At 43.5% G+C, this 18,110-nt stretch overlaps 1 protein-coding gene across 2 annotated transcripts in view; it reads left to right on the top strand.

Annotated features, from left to right (window-relative positions):
• Positions 1 to 4,419: 4,419 nt before the first annotated feature.
• The window catches only part of PLEKHM2 (pleckstrin homology and RUN domain containing M2), a 58,512-nt gene continuing 44,821 nt past the window's right edge, over positions 4,420 to 18,110 (top strand). For both annotated transcript variants that reach the window (XM_051988471.1, XM_051988469.1), the window contains exon 1: positions 4,420 to 4,611. In XM_051988471.1, coding sequence (XP_051844431.1) covers positions 4,552 to 4,611 — 60 coding nt within the window. In that variant the 5' untranslated portion in view covers positions 4,420 to 4,551. The remainder of the gene's footprint in view (positions 4,612 to 18,110) is intronic.

The raw sequence follows: 18,110 nt of genomic DNA, 5'->3' as shown, positions 1-18,110 counted from the left end.
TTTTTTAAACAGAAGAAAAAAAAAGTTAACAAAGCCAATCAACTAAATGGAAAAAATCTGCCATTTACATGCAACAGTCCATACCTGTATACACCTCTTCAAAGAAGTAGGGGAAGGGGGGCACCTAGGTGGCACCTAGGTAGCACAGTGAATAGAGCACCAGCCCTGAAGTCAGGAGGACCTGAGTTCAAATCTAGCCTCAGACACTTAACACTGTGTGACCCTGGCAAGTCATTGAACCCCAATCGCCTCAGCAAAAAAATAAAAAAAAGTAGAGGAAGGTGGAAAGGTGGGCATAAGCATTTTCTTCACATTCCTGCAAAATTCAGTAATTTTTTCTTTGGAGAGAAGTTCAATCTTCATAATTATATAACATTGAGTTTAGTTGCTGTTCTTTCTGTAGTTGAAAACATAATAGACCTACTTATTTCACTTTGCATCAGTTTAATTTTTTTATTTTTAAATAATAGTTTTTTTATTTTCAAAATATATGCAAAGATAGTTTTCAGCATTCACCCTTGCAAAACTTTGTGTTTCGAGATTTTTTCTTCCTCCCTTCCTCCCACACCCTCCCCTAAACAGCAAGTAATCCAATATGTTAAACATGTGCAATTTGCTTCAGTTTATATAAGATTTTCTAGCAGTCTCTGAATTTTTCCCATTCAGAATTTCTTATGTGGCAATCCCACATAACCCTCTTGTTCCAAACCAGTCTGATGCTCGTGGAAGCTTGGGTGTTGTGGCCTGGTGTGATCGTGCTTTGAAAGGAGATTGTGCCATGTGACCCTGTACAACTTGTCTATCTTCACAAATCCTTTTTTACCTTTGGGCGGAATAGATGTTCTTCCAGATCAAGAATTACTTGGGACATGTTTGGGCCTGTAGTCACCACTGTAGGTTTGGGTGGAGTGAGAGGAAGGGTCCGTCACTTGATGGGTTGAAGATGTTAGCCATGCTCTTCAAGTAAACTCAGTAGTCAGAGCCCCTTTAAATATGTGTGTATGTTGTGATTTTAAAAATCAACATTGTACAGTGGATAAATGCATAAAAACCTGGAGTCAGGAAGACCTGGGTTCAAGTAATTTCCTTGATGAGATAGCTAGTAGATAGAGTGGACCTGGAGTCAAAAAGACAACTTGAGTTCAATTCTGGCTTCAGACATTTTAGCTATGTGACCCTAGGCAAGTCACTTAAACCTTGTTTACCTCAATTTCTTCATCTATTAAATGAGCTGAAGAAGGAAATGGCAAACTACCCCAGTATCTTTGCCAAGAAAATCCCAAATGGGGTCATGAAGAATCAGATACAACAACAACATTACCCTCTGACATAAACTGCCAGTTTCATCCTGGGTAAGTCACTTAACTCTCATTTGACTCAGAAAACCCCCCAAGATTCTAAATTGCAAAGTAGGTGCTGAGCTGTCATGATACAAGAAGAGAGTTTCCTCAGTGGGAATTCCCCAATCATTTAACATGAATTAAATGCCTACTCTATGCCAGGTACTATGCTATGTACTTCACACTAATGAAGTGTCAGATCAGGTCCAACACAATAATTGTAATGATTTAAAGTTTTCAAAGTGTTTTCTCCACAATTCATAAGTATTCGGTTCTTGTTTTGCAGATAAGGAAACTAAGGGTGAGGTGATTAAATGAAACAAAAATATTTTGTACAATAAATACATAGCTCTTCTCTGTAAAATACCATGCTAGATACTAGGGAGACACCAAGTTTTATAAGACAGGATTCTTATCCACAAGGAGTCAAAGTGGGTAAAGCACCAAGATGACTATAATCCACTATTACATGAGAAATGTATCAGAGATTTACAAAATAAAGTGCAATAAAGGGACTGAGGGAAGGCATTACTCTGGTCATATAAGAGGGAGAAATCAGGGAAGTCTTTTTGGTGGTGGCATTTGAGTTGGGCTTTAAAGAACGGTAAAAAATGAAACAGGGGAGAAGCCTCAACTATGCTATAGATTCCATATAGGGTCTCGTAACAATGTTTTTTTCTTTTTTGGGGTAATAATTTTCTTTATTTTTAATACACACATGAATCATGTTAGGAGAGAAAAATCAGAGCAAAAGGGAAAAACTACATATTATCAGTATATATTTAACCTGTATAAGTATTTTAAATACCTATGTGCCAGGTCATGCAAAAATTTCTAGGGGAAAAAGGGGTTAGGAGAAAAAAATTTAATAAGCTAGGCTATAGATCAGGGGTCCTCAAGCTACCCCGTGGGCCAGATGCAGCAGCTAAGGACATTTATCCCTTTCACCCAGGGCTATGAAGTTTATTTAAAGGCCCCACAAAACAAAGTTTTTGTTTTTACTATAGTCCGGCCCTCCAACAGTCTGAGGGACAGTGAACTGGCCCCCTATTTAAAAAATTTGAGGACCCCTGCAGACCGCAATCTTGAAATAATAATTCTGTGAGAAATCCCCAGCATCTCTCTTCCAGTTCCCTAAATCCTCCTGCTTCCTAAATCAGGAAATTTTCTAGGACTCCTCTTTCAAAAACAAATGTAGAATGAGACAGGTATGTTTTGATACTTGTGGACAGTTAGGTAGTATAGATAACAGGCTGAATTTAAGTCAGGAGACCTTCATTTTTCTGATCCTGCTCATTCATCTGTAAAATGAGTATAATATTATTTGGAAGACCTGCCTATCACCTAACATTGTTTTGAGGAAGGCACTATATAGATATTATTTCATCCTAGGTGAGTGGTTGTCTCAGGTAAGGAGTTAGCAACACGTGGTGTTAGAAAGGAATAAGAGTGCTACAGAAGAAGTCTCAGCGAGAGCCTCAAGGTATCGTGGAGGCCAGCAGTATTAGGCATCCCGATCCTCAATAGATAAGCAAAGAAAAATTTCAAAGGAGAGATCCAAGTTATCAACTAGCATATGAAAAATCAATAATCAGAATTGCCCAGGTTCAAGCAACCCAGGGGACCTTGGGTGGGAGTCTAAAAAGGCTGAAGGCTAGGGAGCCTTCAGTGAGGCTGAGGATGGGCAGAGTTCCTGGAAGATGAACTGATGGCTTTGGAGAATACTAGAAGTGAAATGGGGGAGGGAGGGTTGTGTAAGGAGCTCAGAAGGAGGGAACCCAAGTTTAGGGGACTGTCCCGGCTGCAGAGAGGGGGCGTGAGAGAGGGCACCAAAGGGGGAGGGAACCCAATTTAGGGGAAGAACAAGTGTCCTGGGAGAGGAGCTGAGGAGTCAGAGAATCCTGGGACAGGTGCTAAGAGCCAGGAAGGTGGGAGTGTCCCCAGGAGCACGAAGCTCGTCTATGGGGACTGGGAGGTCAGAGTGTTCCGAGAGGAAAAGCAGGGGCGGGGGTAGGGATAAGGCTCGAAGGAGGGAGAAGCCGTGGGATGAGGGATAGGAATTGGGGGTCCCAGGATTTGAACCGAGGAGCAGGAAGGCCAAGATGTCCCGAGGGAGAGTACTAAAAGGACGCAGAAGGTCAGAGTGTCCCAGGAGCAGCACCAAAGGGGCAGCTGGGGTAAGGGAGTTCGTAGTGTCCTGGGGACCGGGGAGGCGGAGGCTGGGGGGAGGGTGCTAGAGGGCCAGGAAGGTCACAGTGTCCTGGGAGCCGCTGGGGATCGAAAGCTCGCGGGGTCCCGGAAGCGGAGCTGGGGGTCCCTCGGCAACCTAGAGGAGTAGGACTTCCAGGGTCCTGGGCGCAGGTCCAAGGGGGTCCGAGTATCCTGAACTTAGGGCGAGGAGGAGCTCGGGACAGGAGCTGGAGTCCCGGACAGACGAGGAGTGTTCCGGGCTCAGGTCCAAAGGGGCCTGAGAATCAGGAGGATCCCAAGGTCCCGGGCTCAGGTCCAAGGGGGCCTGAGGGTCCGAGGTTGAGGATCCCGAGAGCACCAAGGGGCTCCAAGTGTAAGAAGGATCTCAGCAGGGGCGCTGGGGTCCCGAACAAACTGCGAGAGTGGAAGCCTCCGGTTCCGGGGGGCAGGTCTAGGGGGCCTGACAGTCTCCGGATCCCGGGTGCAGTTTTGGGGGGCCCCAGGGTCAGGAGAGTCCCGGGTCCCGGAAGCAGGTTTTTTTGGGGGCTGAGTGCGGGAGAGTCCGGGGTCCCAGAGGCAGATTTGAGGGGCCCTAGTGCCGGGAGCCCGAGGCCGCGCAGGGTCGCGATCTCGGGTGGAGGGTAGGTCTGGGCAGCGGGGCGGAGCCGAGCCAGCCCTCTCCTGACATCAGTTCCTGCAGCCCGGCGCGGCTCCTCCCCCGCCGCCGCCGCGGCCGCCGCGCCTGCCCTCCCTCCCGGCCCGGCCCGGTCCCACGAGCCGCCTGCGCGGAGCCCCGGGCCCGGGGCGCGGGGCGGGCAACGCAGCAGCGCAGGGCGGCGCGGGGCGGCCGCGCGGAGCCGCCACCACGGAGCCCCCGGGCGGCGGCTGGAGGCAGCGGGAGCCGGAGCCGGAGCCGGAGCAGCCCCCGGAGCGGTTGGCGACGGTGGGGGCGGCCCGGCGCGGGAGGAGACGGCGCGGCGGCTGTGGCCCCGGCCAGGGCACTGGCAGCGCCTCCGGCACCATGGAGCCGGGCGAAGTGAAGGACCGCATCCTAGAGAACATCTCGCTCTCGGTGAAGAAGGTAAGGATGCCCCGCACCCCAAGTGCGATTCCCAATCCGACCCATTCCCCTCCTTCTCCAGTTCTGAGAGGCTCTGGTCTTGCCAGGCCCCCATTCCTAATTCTGTCCCCCAAGAAGTTCCTGGGGGAGCCTCGCCCCACCTCCAGCCCCAAAAGCTTCTCCTGCCCAATGACATCACCCTGTCTCTTCCAGCCAGCTGGAGGGGGGGCAGCGGGAGGGGCCGGCTCCGCCCCCATCCCCCCTTCCCAGCCCCTCACCCCGACTTGGCTGTGTCCTGGAGGGGAGCGCACTCACCTGAGTCCCATTGGCTCCTTTGGAAGAGCTGGGTTGAGGTCTGTCTCTTCTTGGTATTGAAATGACAGCCCCGGCGATCAGACCGGCCACCCCCCTCCCCTCCCCCAAGCCTGGTCTCTGGCCCCTTGTAGCTAGTGGCACTCCATACCTGCCCACTTTGGCCCAGTGGAAGTGCCCAGCAAGACCTGCCTCTGCCCTGTTCTGTCCAGCCGGAACTTTACCCCCGTGACTGCCCTTGGGGACCCAGTGGTTTGGGGGAGTTGGAGCGGAATTCTTGATTCCACTGACAAATCCGAGGCTCTCACTTGCCACTGCCGTTCAGCTCCGAAGGGACTTCCCTAAATTCACCTAAACGAATTGGCTCAAGGCTTTTTGCCTCTCTTGGGCAGATTTGGGGACATTCTTTGGGGGACACAAGGAGTGACCAACCAGCAGAGCCGTTTTGGGGGAAGCATTAGAAGGCGCCCTTCTCTTTCTTCCCCCCCCTCTCGAATTTCCAAGTCGAACATTTTGGGGCATAGCTAGTTGGAGAATGGAGTAGACAAAGCAGAAAATGGTCCCAGAGGGCCAGCTGGCTTTAGTTTGGCATGAATGCCCCAGGCTGGAGAATGGCAGTTGGTAGAGATTGTATGGAAAGGATAATCTTCCAGGGGTCTACATGGATCTTCTCCAGATTTGGTGACAGCCCCAGGACATGAGCAAATGAAATTGAGGGAGGGGCTGCTGGAGAAGAGAGAGCCAGGTGACCCAAGGGTCACAGTCTCAAGGGATAGGATACCGGCATCTCTGTACTCCCTGAAATGCCTAGATGTAGAATAGCCAGGCCTTGGTGCCTGATTCTGTTCCTGTTGCTGTGTTTCCCTGTTTATAAAATGATAAATCTTTTTAGATACTGTGTGTTCTTACCTCCACTTTAGCCCTAATTTAAGTCACTTGAAAAAGTAACTGTCAGAGAAAATTGGAATTTCTTTTCTAAAAAAAAAAAATTGATTACAGAATGAACCATCAATATTAACTAATGGTCTTGTCAGATTTCACTTCTGGAAAGCTGTTTCTTCATCTGTGAAATATTTAGCTTCCAGGGTGATTGTGAGGTTATCCAGTGAAGTAACCTATGGAAAGTGAATTGCAACACTTAAAATGCCATAGAAATGCTAGATGTTGCTGTTGTTATTATTTTTTCATAATTATATTATTTATCTTTATAAATAATAATGTTGATTCTTTTTGAGACAATTAAATGACACAATAGATAAGACACTGGGCCTTGAATTAGGAACACCTGAGTCCAAATCCTGCCTAAGACATTTACCAGCTGTGTGACTGTGGGCAACTTATTTATCCTTTGTCTGCCTCAGTTTCCTCAATTGTGAAATGGGGATAATAATAGCATCTACCTCACAGGATTATTGTGAGGATCAAATCAGTTATTATTTGAAAAAGTGCTTAGCAGTATTTGGCATGTATATAAATGCTTATTCTTTTCCATTCAGTGATGATGATAATGATGCAAGCTTGGCATATGATGAGCATTATACAAATATTTATTTCCTTACCTTATTATTATTATTATGCCTGTATTATAATACAGTTGGTATTATATAAATGCTGATTCTTTCTCTTCTGTTATCCTTATTAGTATTTGGCATATTGTAGGTGCTATATAAATGCTTATTCCCTTCACTTCTCTGATTCCTACTTATATAATACTTATTGTGTCTAGTATATAGTAGGGGCTATATAAATGCTTATTCCCTTCCCTTCTATTATTCTTATATACTTATACAATACTTATTGTGCCTGGTACATAGTAGGTGCTATATAAATGCTTATTCCCTTCCCTTTTATGATTCTTATATACTTATACAATACTTGTGTCAGGTACATAGCAGGTGCTATATAAATGCTTATTCTCTTCCCTTCTAATATCCTTATTAGTATTTGGTATATTGTAGGTGCTATATAAATGTTTGTTCCCTTCCCTTTTATGATTCTTATATATTTATATAATACTTATTGTGCCTGGTACATAGTAGGGGCTATATAAATGCTTATTCCCTTCCCTTCTATTATTCTTGTATACTTAAACAATACTTATAGTGCCTGGTACATAGTAGGTGCTATATAAATGCTTATTCCCTTCCCTTTTATGATTCTTATATATTTATATAATACTTATAGTGCCTGGTACATAGTAGGGGCTATATAAATGCTTATTCCCTTCCCTTTTATGATTCTTATATATTATATAATACTTATAGTGCCTGGTACATAGTAGGGGCTATATAAATGCTTATTCCCTTCCCTTTTATGATTCTTATATATTTATATAATACTTATTGTGCCTGGTACATAGTAGGGGCTATATAAATGCTTATTCCCTTCCCTTCTATTATTCTTGTATACTTAAACAATACTTATAGTGCCTGGTACATAGTAGGTGCTATATAAATGCTTATTCCCTTCCCTTTTATGATTCTTATATATTTATATAATACTTATAGTGCCTGGTACATAGTAGGGGCTATATAAATGCTTATTCCCTTCCCTTTTATGATTCTTATATATTTATATAATACTTATTGTGCCTGGTACATAGTAGGGGCTATATAAATGCTTATTCCCTTCCCTTCTATTATTCTTGTATACTTATACAATACTTATAGTGCCTGGTACATAGTAGGTGCTATATAAATGCTTATTCCCTTCCCTTTTATGATTCTTATATATTTATATAATACTTATAGTGCCTGGTACATAGTAGGGGCTATATAAATGCTTATTCCCTTCCCTTTTATGATTCTTATATATTTATATAATACTTATTGTGCCTGGTACATAGTAGGGGCTATATAAATGCTTATTCCCTTCCCTTCTATTATTCTTGTATACTTATACAATACTTATAGTGCCTAGTACATAGTAGGTGCTATATAAGTTCCTTCTATTATTATGATGAAGATGACCATCATCATTATTAACATTGTTGCTATTATCATTGTTGTGAGATGAGCTTTGTCCTGGCTGCCTCTGGAAGTGAGGTGGGGTTCCCCACTTAGCATCTTTTAGGAGATGTACTGTTGTCCAGGAGATTGTTGCAATAGAGAATACTGGGCTTCAAGTCCAGAAGACTCTCCTCTCGGGACTCTTGCTGATCCTATGACTGAGGTGCCAGAGCCTTCCGCCTCTCTGAGACTCAGTTTCTTTATCTGTAAAATACATGGGCCTCCTTGGCTTTCAAATAAGTAAAGAATTAAGGCTTTTATTAGTGGTGAGGTCCCTTCTGGTGGACTTAGTGGGGTATGGGCAGGTGTGTAGCCAGAGCAGGCAGATCTGGATGAGTTGAGGTCTGCCCTGCTGGATGGAGGGTCCCAGTTTCACTGAGATGACTGATCCTTTTGTGGGTCTTGTGATGATTATTTTCTGGTGGTCCAGCTTGGACGAGATGGCTCGTGGGGTCCCTTCCAGCCTGGCTTTTCATGTTTTTTTTGTTTTATTTTACCCCAATGCAGGACCAAAATTGCTGCCTGGTTTTTATTAGGGCACATAATTTCTGCTTACCCAGGAAAGGCTGAGGGAACAAAGCACTCTGTTAAAAAGCAATAAATCTTTTGAATGGAAGAGAAGGATGGACTGCTGACTTTTCTGATCTTATCTGTGCCAGTAATGGCATCATTCTGGGAGGTCAGGAAGTGTGTCAATTGTTTCTAATATGTTTGGAGTCAAGGGGGTTGGGGGAGAGAAGTCACCCAGAGAGAGGTGATGGAAAGGAAGGTGCTGGCTTGGATGCTAAATAGGGGAGGCACAATGACTCTGGAGGCCCAAGAGCTGAGTGCAGATCCTGGCCCTGACTGTTTCCTTGTGTCTTATTTTCCTTATCTGAAAAAAAGAATTGGGTTGAACTAGATGACCACCAGAGAGGCCCTTTCCAGATCTGTATCTCAAACTCTACAAACTAGGTTGCGTAAAAAGATTGCCTGATGAGACCATTAGGCAACATGCAAAATTTCCTTTAGCAACTCTCTTGGACGTCGAGTGTTGTTATATTAACGGTAGCCAACATTTATAAGTGTATTACAATGATTATGCTGATCTCCTGGATGACCCTGGGATCACAGGATCTTAAATAAATCTAGAGCCGAAAAGAATGCTAGAAACCACCTAATTCAAACTCCCAATTTTACAAATGGGGAAACTGAGGCTTTTAGAGGTGAGATGACTTGCCCAAAGTTACATAGATGAGCCCAGCTAAGTGGGAAAAATAGATCTGACATTTACTAGCTGTTTATGACTTGGTGACAAGTGATTTAATCCTGTTTGCCTCAGTTTCCTCAGCTGTAAAATAGGGATAATAATAGTCCCAACTATCCAGGGTTGTTATGAAGATCAAATAAGATAATATTATAAAGTTCTTAGTACAATACTGCTGTGATACGGGAGCCACCTGTCAGTGGCTGCTGGAGGTCTAACTCAGACCTGTAGAATGGATCTCTTCATGTGAGAGGATGATGATACAAGGAGACTGAGAGGCAGGTGCATTCTCTGACCTTTCTCATCTTCCCTCTGGCTCCAATTTATTTCATTCCCATTTCCCAAGGAGCAAGCTGCTTTGCAACTCCTTCAAGTTTATGATTCGTAGATGTGGAGGCTCTTGGAGAAGTGACCTGCCCCTTCACCTAGGCATGGTCCTTAACACAATATCTGGCATATATTGGTGTCCTGTGAATGTTAGTTATTATAAGTGTTTATAATTATCTCTGTTAAATGGATTTGAACTCTGATCTTACTTTTCACTTTACTTTGCTGGCTAGATTCAGGTAATACAATACTTGGACTGTGATGCCTCCCATTTTGCAGATAGAGAAACTGAGGTTCAGAGAGATGAAGTGACTTGCCCAAGATCACAGGGGTAGTAAGTGACTGAGATGGAATTTAAACTCACACTCACCCCAACTCCCACCCCCCAACTCCAGGCCCCTCAGCCCTTCCCCTGGACTATCCTTTGGAGTCAGACTGTTGCTTCAGGTATCAGGGCCCTCTGATCTTTGAAGGCTTGGGTCTGTTTTCTGACACTTGGGGCCCCCTCATCTTCTGTTTGAGCAAGCTGCTGTTAATTCTCTTTAAAAAATGAGTGGCAAAAGAGAGATGGAGAGGTGGGAGCCTCAGGGCTCTGGCTTGTGCTCCCAGAAGGGGAAGTATTGTGCCTGGGAGTCAAGCTTAGAGGCCAAGCTCACCAGCATTGTGTGACTCCAGGGCTTCCTTAGTATTGTGTTGTCTGCTTTCTACCTCTTTACCAAATGTAAGCCCATTGAGGGCAGGGACTGTTTCATTTTTTTAAGTTCCCAGTACATTGTAGGTGTTTAATAAATGCTTATTGTACATTGTAAGTGTTTAATAAATGCTTATTGATTGTTTAATTAATTGACACCAGAGATGCTTAATCATCATTGCCCATGTGGGCAACTTTATCATATGTCCCTCTCAGTGCAGATGATGATTAAATTTCAGCATCTGGAGTTAGAAAGGACCTTGGTCACTTAGCCCAGATCCCCCATTTTGTTATGAGGAACTGAAGTCCAGAAAAGTGTACAAGTGTAATAAACGTATAAATGATAAGTGTAATAAATGTAAGAGCAGGGGTTTGAACTCAGGAAATGCTTGTTTTCCCCTTTACCACACTGGTAGCTGAAAGGCGTCTGACTTTTACTCTACTGCAATCAGAAGCTACCTGGACTGATTTTCTCATTTACAAAATAGAAGGGATATGACCCATTGACTTCTGTGTTACAATCAGAAAAACCTCAAACTAGACTGTGGGCTCTGTGAGGACAGGTAGCCTATCTTATCTATAGTTTGTATGGCTTGCAGGGTAGAGCACATAGTGGGTGCTTAATAAATGTTTGTTGTATTAAAAAAAGGTCATTTCAGTCTATAGGTATCAGAAAAGTCTCAGTGGAGCTACCTCCCTCAGATTCTCATCAATATGATGACTACAATCTCAGGGCCTCTTCCTCTTTTTCCTCCTCCTTCTCCTCCTGTCCCTCTTCCTTCTCTTCCTCCTCTTCTTTCCCTCTTCCTCCTTTTCTTCCTTCTCCTCTTCCCTTCTTCCTCCTCTTCCTTCTTTTATTCCCCCTCTTCACCTCTTCCTCCTTTTCTTCCTTCTCCCTTCCTCTTTTCGTCCTCTTCTCCTCCTCCCCTCTTCCTCCTTCTCCTCCTCTTCTTCCCTTCTTCTTCTTCTTCCCCTTCTCCTCCCCCTGCCCACTTCCTCTTCTTTTCCTCTCCTCCTCCTCCTCTTTCTTTTCCTTTCTTCATCCTCCTCCTCTCCTCTTCCCTCTCTTCTCTTCCTTCTCCTGTTCCCCACTTCCTCCTTTCTTTCTATTCCTCCCACCCTTCTTCCTGGCTTTCCCTGCTTTCCTTCCACTCTCAGGCAAAGTCTCCCCTTCTCCAAGAAGCCTTTCCCAGAATACAGTGCCTTTCCTATTGGATTATCTCCAGTTTATCCTGGCTCTCTCTTGTCTACACATAGTTATTCCCAGGATCTCTGCTCCACTAGATTTTAAGATCCTTGAAAACAGGAAGTGTCTTCTGATGTATGCTCAGTGCTTTGCACGTGCTCAGCATATAGTAGGTGCTTAATAAATACCAGTCGACAGTCTGAATTCCCTGCCCACTTGTGGAATGGGCTTACTCCTCTCTTCCTGCTTCACAGGAGAAGGATGCAGGTGATGTGGTTTGGGTTTCTAGAAAGAAAGTTATAATCCAGATGGGGATGTGAGTGTTAGGATACAGAAGTCCCCGGCTCAAATCCCAGCTGTGTGATTTGTGAGCAGCTGTGGGACGGTGGGCCAATTAGCTTTTCTGTGAAACGAGGAGGTTCTTGCTCTAGAACTCATGGCATTCTGCATCCTTTAATCTCTGTTGGCATTATAATTGTGACTACCAGGCTTGGAGTTCCTGGGGAGGGGCAGCTCAATGGGACAGGACAGGTGAGAGGGCCGTCATCACTACCCTCCCTGCCTGGCTCCCTCCTGACTCAGGCACATGATGGGTTGATTAAAAAAGGAAGTGAGAGATCCAAGCTTTTGATTCAAATTTAAACGGTAAAAAAATGAAGCAATTTCCATATGTTCTCAGAGCTAAAATGCCAGTAGAGATCTCACAGGTGCAAACTGTGGTTGCAGGTGCGAGAATAATTCAAGAGAAATATAGTCTCCAAGGACCATCCCTGGCATCTTAGGGATGAAGCAATACCTGGGCCAAGGGGACATTCGGCTTGATTTATTGCGAACAGTGGAGAACCAGGGCTGGAGTCAGGAAGATGAGTATTCCTGAGTTCAAATCTGGCTGTGTGGACAAGTCATGAATTCTGTGTGCCTCAGTTTCCTCATCCGTAAAATGAGCCGGAGAGGGAAATGGCAAACCACTCCATAACTTTGTCAAGAAAATCCCCAATGGGATACAGAGTTGTTCATGACTGAAAATATTCAACTGTATGTGTGGGAGCCAGTGGGAATATGAAGGAGTTAGGAATGTGATGATTGGCTGGGACAAGGAATTGACAGTCTAGAACAGGACCAAAATAAATAACCAAGGGACTGGCTCCATGATGGGTCTGGAAAGGGACTTTTTTGGGTAGTGGGAGAAAAGGAGAAGACCTTCCAGATGAGACGAAAGGAATACACAAGTAAAAATTTCATTTAACTGAAAACAGGGAACCTCAGCCTTGTCTCTGGGTTTCAGTATTCTCATTTGTCAAATGAGGTTCTGGCTCACCTGTTTTGTGAATGAAGGTTTTGGACTCAGACTCCAGGAGTTCTTTCCATAGCTAATGAGCTCTAGCATGCAGTACTAAGGAGTCCACAGTCTGGATGCTAAACTGATTAGCTGATTAGTAGGAAGGGAAATAATAGGAGATAGGGTTGGAAGAGTAGCTTTGAGTCTTAACTTTCAAGCAATATGTGAATATCTACAAGGATCTGCAATTTAATCTCCTGCAATTTTCTTTTTCTTTTTCTTTTTTTTTTCTCAGGCATTTGGGGTTAAGTGACTTGCCCAGAGTCATACAGCTAGTCTCCTGCAATTTTCAAACTAAGATATTTGCTTACTCTTTAAAAAAAAAAAATACTAAAAACAAAACAACCCTTTCCTTCAATGGACACAGTTGCTGTTGGACTTTCATTTTCAGTTTGGAATCCACCAAGGTCTTGAGTAAGAAGGGAAAAACAGCCATCCTAAAACGGAACTTTTTTGTTAGCTGTTGCTCCAAATTATGACCTGATTAATCCAGCTAATCTTTTCCTAGGGGAGAGGCCTTTCTATTCCAGCTTAAAATTTTTTTAATGTTTTATTAAAATAGTTAATATCAAATGTTAGTTCTTGAACTTGCCTCCTCATCAGGTACAATTTTTTTTTCATTTAAAAAAATTATTATAACTTTTTATTGACAGAACCCATGCCTGGGTAATTTTTTACAGCATTATCCCTTGCACTCACTTCTGTTCCGACTTTTCCTCTCCCTCCCTTCACCCTCTCCCCCAGATGGCAAGCAGTTCTATACATGTTAAATATGTCGCAGTATATCCTAGACACAATATATGTGTGCAGAACCGAACAGTTCTCTTATTGCACAGGGAGAATTGGGTTCAGAAGGTAAAAAATAACCTGGGAAGAAAAACAAAAAATGCAAACAGTTTATACTCATTTCCCCAGGTACAATTAAATGAATCATTTCCACACATCAAGTAGGATGATTTTTTTGCCCTGGTCACTACCTCTGATCCTCCATTCACTTTTTCCCCCCATAATTTGATTTAAAAAAATTTTTAACAGTTTTTTTATTTTCAAAATAAATTGCAAAGATAGTTTTCAACATTCACTCTTTTTTTCTGATTTCATCAAACTGAAGTTCTTTTTTAAAAATTTTATTAAAGTTTTTTTATTTACAAAACCTATGCATGGGAAAATTTTCAACACTGACTCTTGTGAAACTTTCTGTTCCAAATATTTCCCTCCTTTCCCCCACTCCCTCCTCTAGATGGCAGGTAGTCTAATACATATTAAATATTCACTCTTGCAAAACTTGTGTTTCAAATATTTCTCCCTTCTTTCCCTTTTCCCCTTCCCCTAGACAACAAATAATCCAATATAGGTTGAACATGTGTAGTACTTCTAAACATATTTCCACATTTATCATGTTGCATAAAGAAAAATCAGCTCAAAAAGGAAAAAAAAATTAAAAAGGAAAAAAAAAGCAAGCAACAACAAAAAAGGTGAAAATACTATGTTGTCATCCACATTCAGTCCCCATGGTTCTCTTTCCTTCATTCATTTCTTCATTCTTTCCCACTTTTCTTCTTGTGGTTGCTGTGAAGATGGCCGCTATTCTGAGATCTTTTTGCTTTGCAGGATTTCATCAAGTCTTTTCAGATTTCTTTGTATTCGTTATACTCAGTCTTAATAATACTATTCAGTCCCATTATGTTAACAGCTCACAGTTTGTGTAAAACTGTCCCCCTTTTCTTGGACAAAGAGGCTACTTCCATTAGTTTTCTTTTTGAGGGGGTGTTTAGCTATAAGGCTGCTGTGACCGGTTTTGAACAGAGAACTCTTGTTTTTAAGTGTTTTTTGTAAACAAAGCCAATGTATATTCCACAATATTTCATTGCTCTCTTTCTTTGGACCTGCCCACCCATTCTGTGGGCCAAGTCCTCCATCTCAGATATACTAGAGAAAGGGAAAATCCAAAGGTCAGGGAGAGTGCTTGGTGGTATGAGTAAGATTGAGCATCTCTGGAGGTCTTTTCCTTTTCAGAAAGCAATGTTCCCTGGGATGCTGTTCAGGGAACACAGAGTAGGTCATCGTCCATCAGGGTGTTGTATGGGGAGGTGGGGATCCAGCTCTTTCTCCCTCCTTTTCCATATCTAGAACTAAGAGTGACCATGATCCTCATCTCTGCCTGAGTAACATCCTATCCCCGGGATTTCTCACCCTTGCTTGTCCATTTGCTGCCAATTCTGTCGGGGTCAGACCAGCATGGAAGATGGAAGTAAATCTTTTCTTTCAGTTCTCTGGGGCTGACAGCTATTTTAGGGTCATTGGGACCAGTAGGAGTTTCTCTTTGGCGTCTTCTGGGGCTTAATAACTGATTGCAGCTGTTACTCAACAAGGGGAAACTGTCAGACAGCTGAACCCTCAGAAGTGTGCACAAACCCCTCCTCCCTTTCCCAACTCAGTTTCTCTCTGTCTTCTCTCTTTCTTCCCTCCCTTCCCTTTCCTCCTTTATCTCTCCCTTTTTCTCCTTTTCTCTTCCCCCATTGTTGAGTCATTTCAGTCATGTCTGAATCTTTTCAGGGCTTTTCTTGGCAGAGATACTGGAATGGTTTCTCATTTTACAGATGAGGAAACTGAGGCAAACTGGGTAAAGTGACTTGTCCGGGGTCATGTAGCTAGTAAGTGTCTAAGGCTGGATTTGAACTCATGGAAATGATTCTTCCTGATTCCAAGCCATGTTCTAGCCACTGTGTTACCTAGCAGCCCATATGGTTGGAGCAGCTTCTGCCTGAGTTCAGTGGCTAAGACTAGGTCTCTCCTTCTGCAGGAATTATCTGGTTTTATCTCATCTCGTGCTTCAGGCCCAGGCTACCAGGATATTGAATAGTCAGTCAGTCAATAAATAAATAAACATTTATTAAGTACCTATTATGTACCAAGCATAGTGCTAAGTGCTGGTCAGGCCCAGGATGAGACTCCTGGTTCACCCTTCTGGGCTGGGCTTGTCTACTGCCCTGATGGAAATGAAGCTTCTTTGTTGTCCTTCCCAGGGCTGGGCCTGCCTCCCGTTGAAGATGGGCAGGAGGCTCTTGGCTATGGTTGCTTTGTCCTAGCACCTTCACCCATCCCCATTCTGTGCCTCTGAAAATTTCTGTCAAACTCCTAATATAATCTAGAGCAAAATGGGGAAGTATATGGGTAATTTTCTTTAACATTTGTGACTGTTAGTGTATTTTTTGAACTTTAAAAGGTTTCTGTGGGAACATGGGTTCCTTTAGGTCCTAACATCCTACTAACTTCTTACAATTTGGTAAAGAATCTGGAAATGATAAAAGCCATTAATAAAATTTACTTATTTTATTTTGAGGAGGATTAATTGACTTGACCAGGGTCACACAGCTAGTATCTGAGACAAAATTTATTTTAAAAAAGAATAGCGTAACGGCAACAACAAGATTATATGATGATCAATTTTGATGGACATGGCTCTCTTCAACAATGAGATGATTCAGACCAGTTCCAATGATCCTGGGATGAAGAGAGCTATCTGCACCCAGAGAGAGGATTGTGGGAATTGAGTTTGGTTCACAACATAGCATTTTCACTCTTCTTTCTTGTTTACTTGCATTTTATTTTGCTTCTCTTTTTTTTTTTTTCTGGTATGATTTGGTTTTTCTTGTGTGAAAAGACAATTGTATAAATATATAACTATGTATTAGATTTAATATATATTTCTACTATGGTTAACATATATTGGACTACTTGCCATCTGGGGAAGAGGTGAGGGAAAGGGGGGAAAATTGGAAAGCAAAGTTTTGCAATGATTAATGTTGAAGAATTATCCATACATATGTTTTAAAAAATAAAAAGCTTTAATAAAGGGAAAAAAAGAACATTAAAAAAAAGAATAATATTAGTTGACAAAATAACCAAAACTATTAGTAAGGTCAAAAACATTTATTAAGGACTTATTAAGGATCAAATATACTGTACTTAGGAATATATAAGGAAAAAGGGACCTGCCTGCTCTCAGGGAGCTTATGGTCTATCTGGGGATAAAACATATATAATAAAAGAGAGAGGAAGCTCCTGAGGTTGGCATTCATACCCCAGGCTTCCCACTTGGGGGACATGCTTACCTCTGGAAAGTACAGAGGATGCTCCCCTCCCTTCCAGCTATCAGGATTCCTCACCTCAGTGTCTGTATGAGATGTTGAAGCTTCCAAGGATGAACCTCATGAATTCCCTCCTTTTCCTCTGGGTTTTGATGCCAGTCCCACCATCAGCTGGGTTTGGGGGCACGCAGGTTTCCCAGCTCCGGCCTTGGGGACATTGACATTGGGGAGGGGAGTTGGCCAGCCCGAGGCCTGGAGACTTCATTCTTCAAAGGCCACCTTCATGGAGAGGGAGCCCTGTCTGTGGCTCATCCTGTGTTGTTCCTCCTCTCCCCTGTAAGGCTCTTATGGCTCTGATCCCTGGCAGGGAGGGTTTTCGGGGAGAGTTCATTTGGCTGCAGCCAGAAGATCAGGACATCGATCGGGTAATTAGCTCAGACTCACAGAACAGGGAGAGCCACTTGGCTGCTTTGGTCCTGGAAGCCGAAAAGGAGGAAGCGCTTCCAAAGGCACTTCCAGGCAAGGGCCTTCTTGCTGGCCCAGGAGTTAAAGGCTACTACCTAGGATTCCCCAGGCTCCCTTTAAGCCAGTGCTGCTCCAGCCCTCCTCCCTCCTTGAACCTCCTCAGACACTTCAGCCACCAGAGCCCCAAAGGACTGACTGAGCTTCCCACTCACACATGTGCTGGGCCCATCATGGAGCCGTGACTTGGGCCAAACTTGGCAGACAAGAGGGAAGAATATGGCTGGCGTCCACACTGGAGCGACTCTCGGAGCCTTCTCTGCTTCCATTTTTTTTTTTTTTTTTGGTGGAAATGAGGAAGTTCTAAGAACTGTTAATGTCAGTTTGCACATTTGGACTTGCTGGTCAAGATGAGACGCACCGACATAGAATGAAATCTCCAGTCTCCTCCCCTGATCATTGCCAGTATCCCCAAGCCTGGAACTGAGAAAGCAACAAGACTAAATGTCAGATAAAGGCAGAGCTGGGGGGCCCTTTAAACAAAGAATGTCAGAACCAGAAATGCCCTTAGAACCCAGGATGTCAGAGCTGGGAGGGCCCTTAGAACACAGGCTAAGAATGTACCCCAAAACGTTCCTAAAATTTCTTAATAAGAGTTAGTATACAGATGCAAAGGACATTGGGAAATAGATGATTTTTTAAAAAAATAAGGTAAAAAAACAAGAATTCACCTTAGCTTAAAAACAAAACAAAACAAAGAACTGGGCCTTTAGTAACTGGAAAAAGCTTGAGATCATGAAAAGTAGAACTTTGCATTTTTACAAAGAAAATGAAGGCATGCAGTGCAAAGTACAGAGA

Source organism: Antechinus flavipes, chromosome 3 (genome assembly GCF_016432865.1).
Source record: "Antechinus flavipes isolate AdamAnt ecotype Samford, QLD, Australia chromosome 3, AdamAnt_v2, whole genome shotgun sequence".
Classification (NCBI taxonomy): domain Eukaryota; kingdom Metazoa; phylum Chordata; class Mammalia; order Dasyuromorphia; family Dasyuridae; genus Antechinus; species Antechinus flavipes.
Note: the sequence above shows the minus strand (reverse complement) of the source record. Positions and strands in the feature narration are given on the sequence as shown.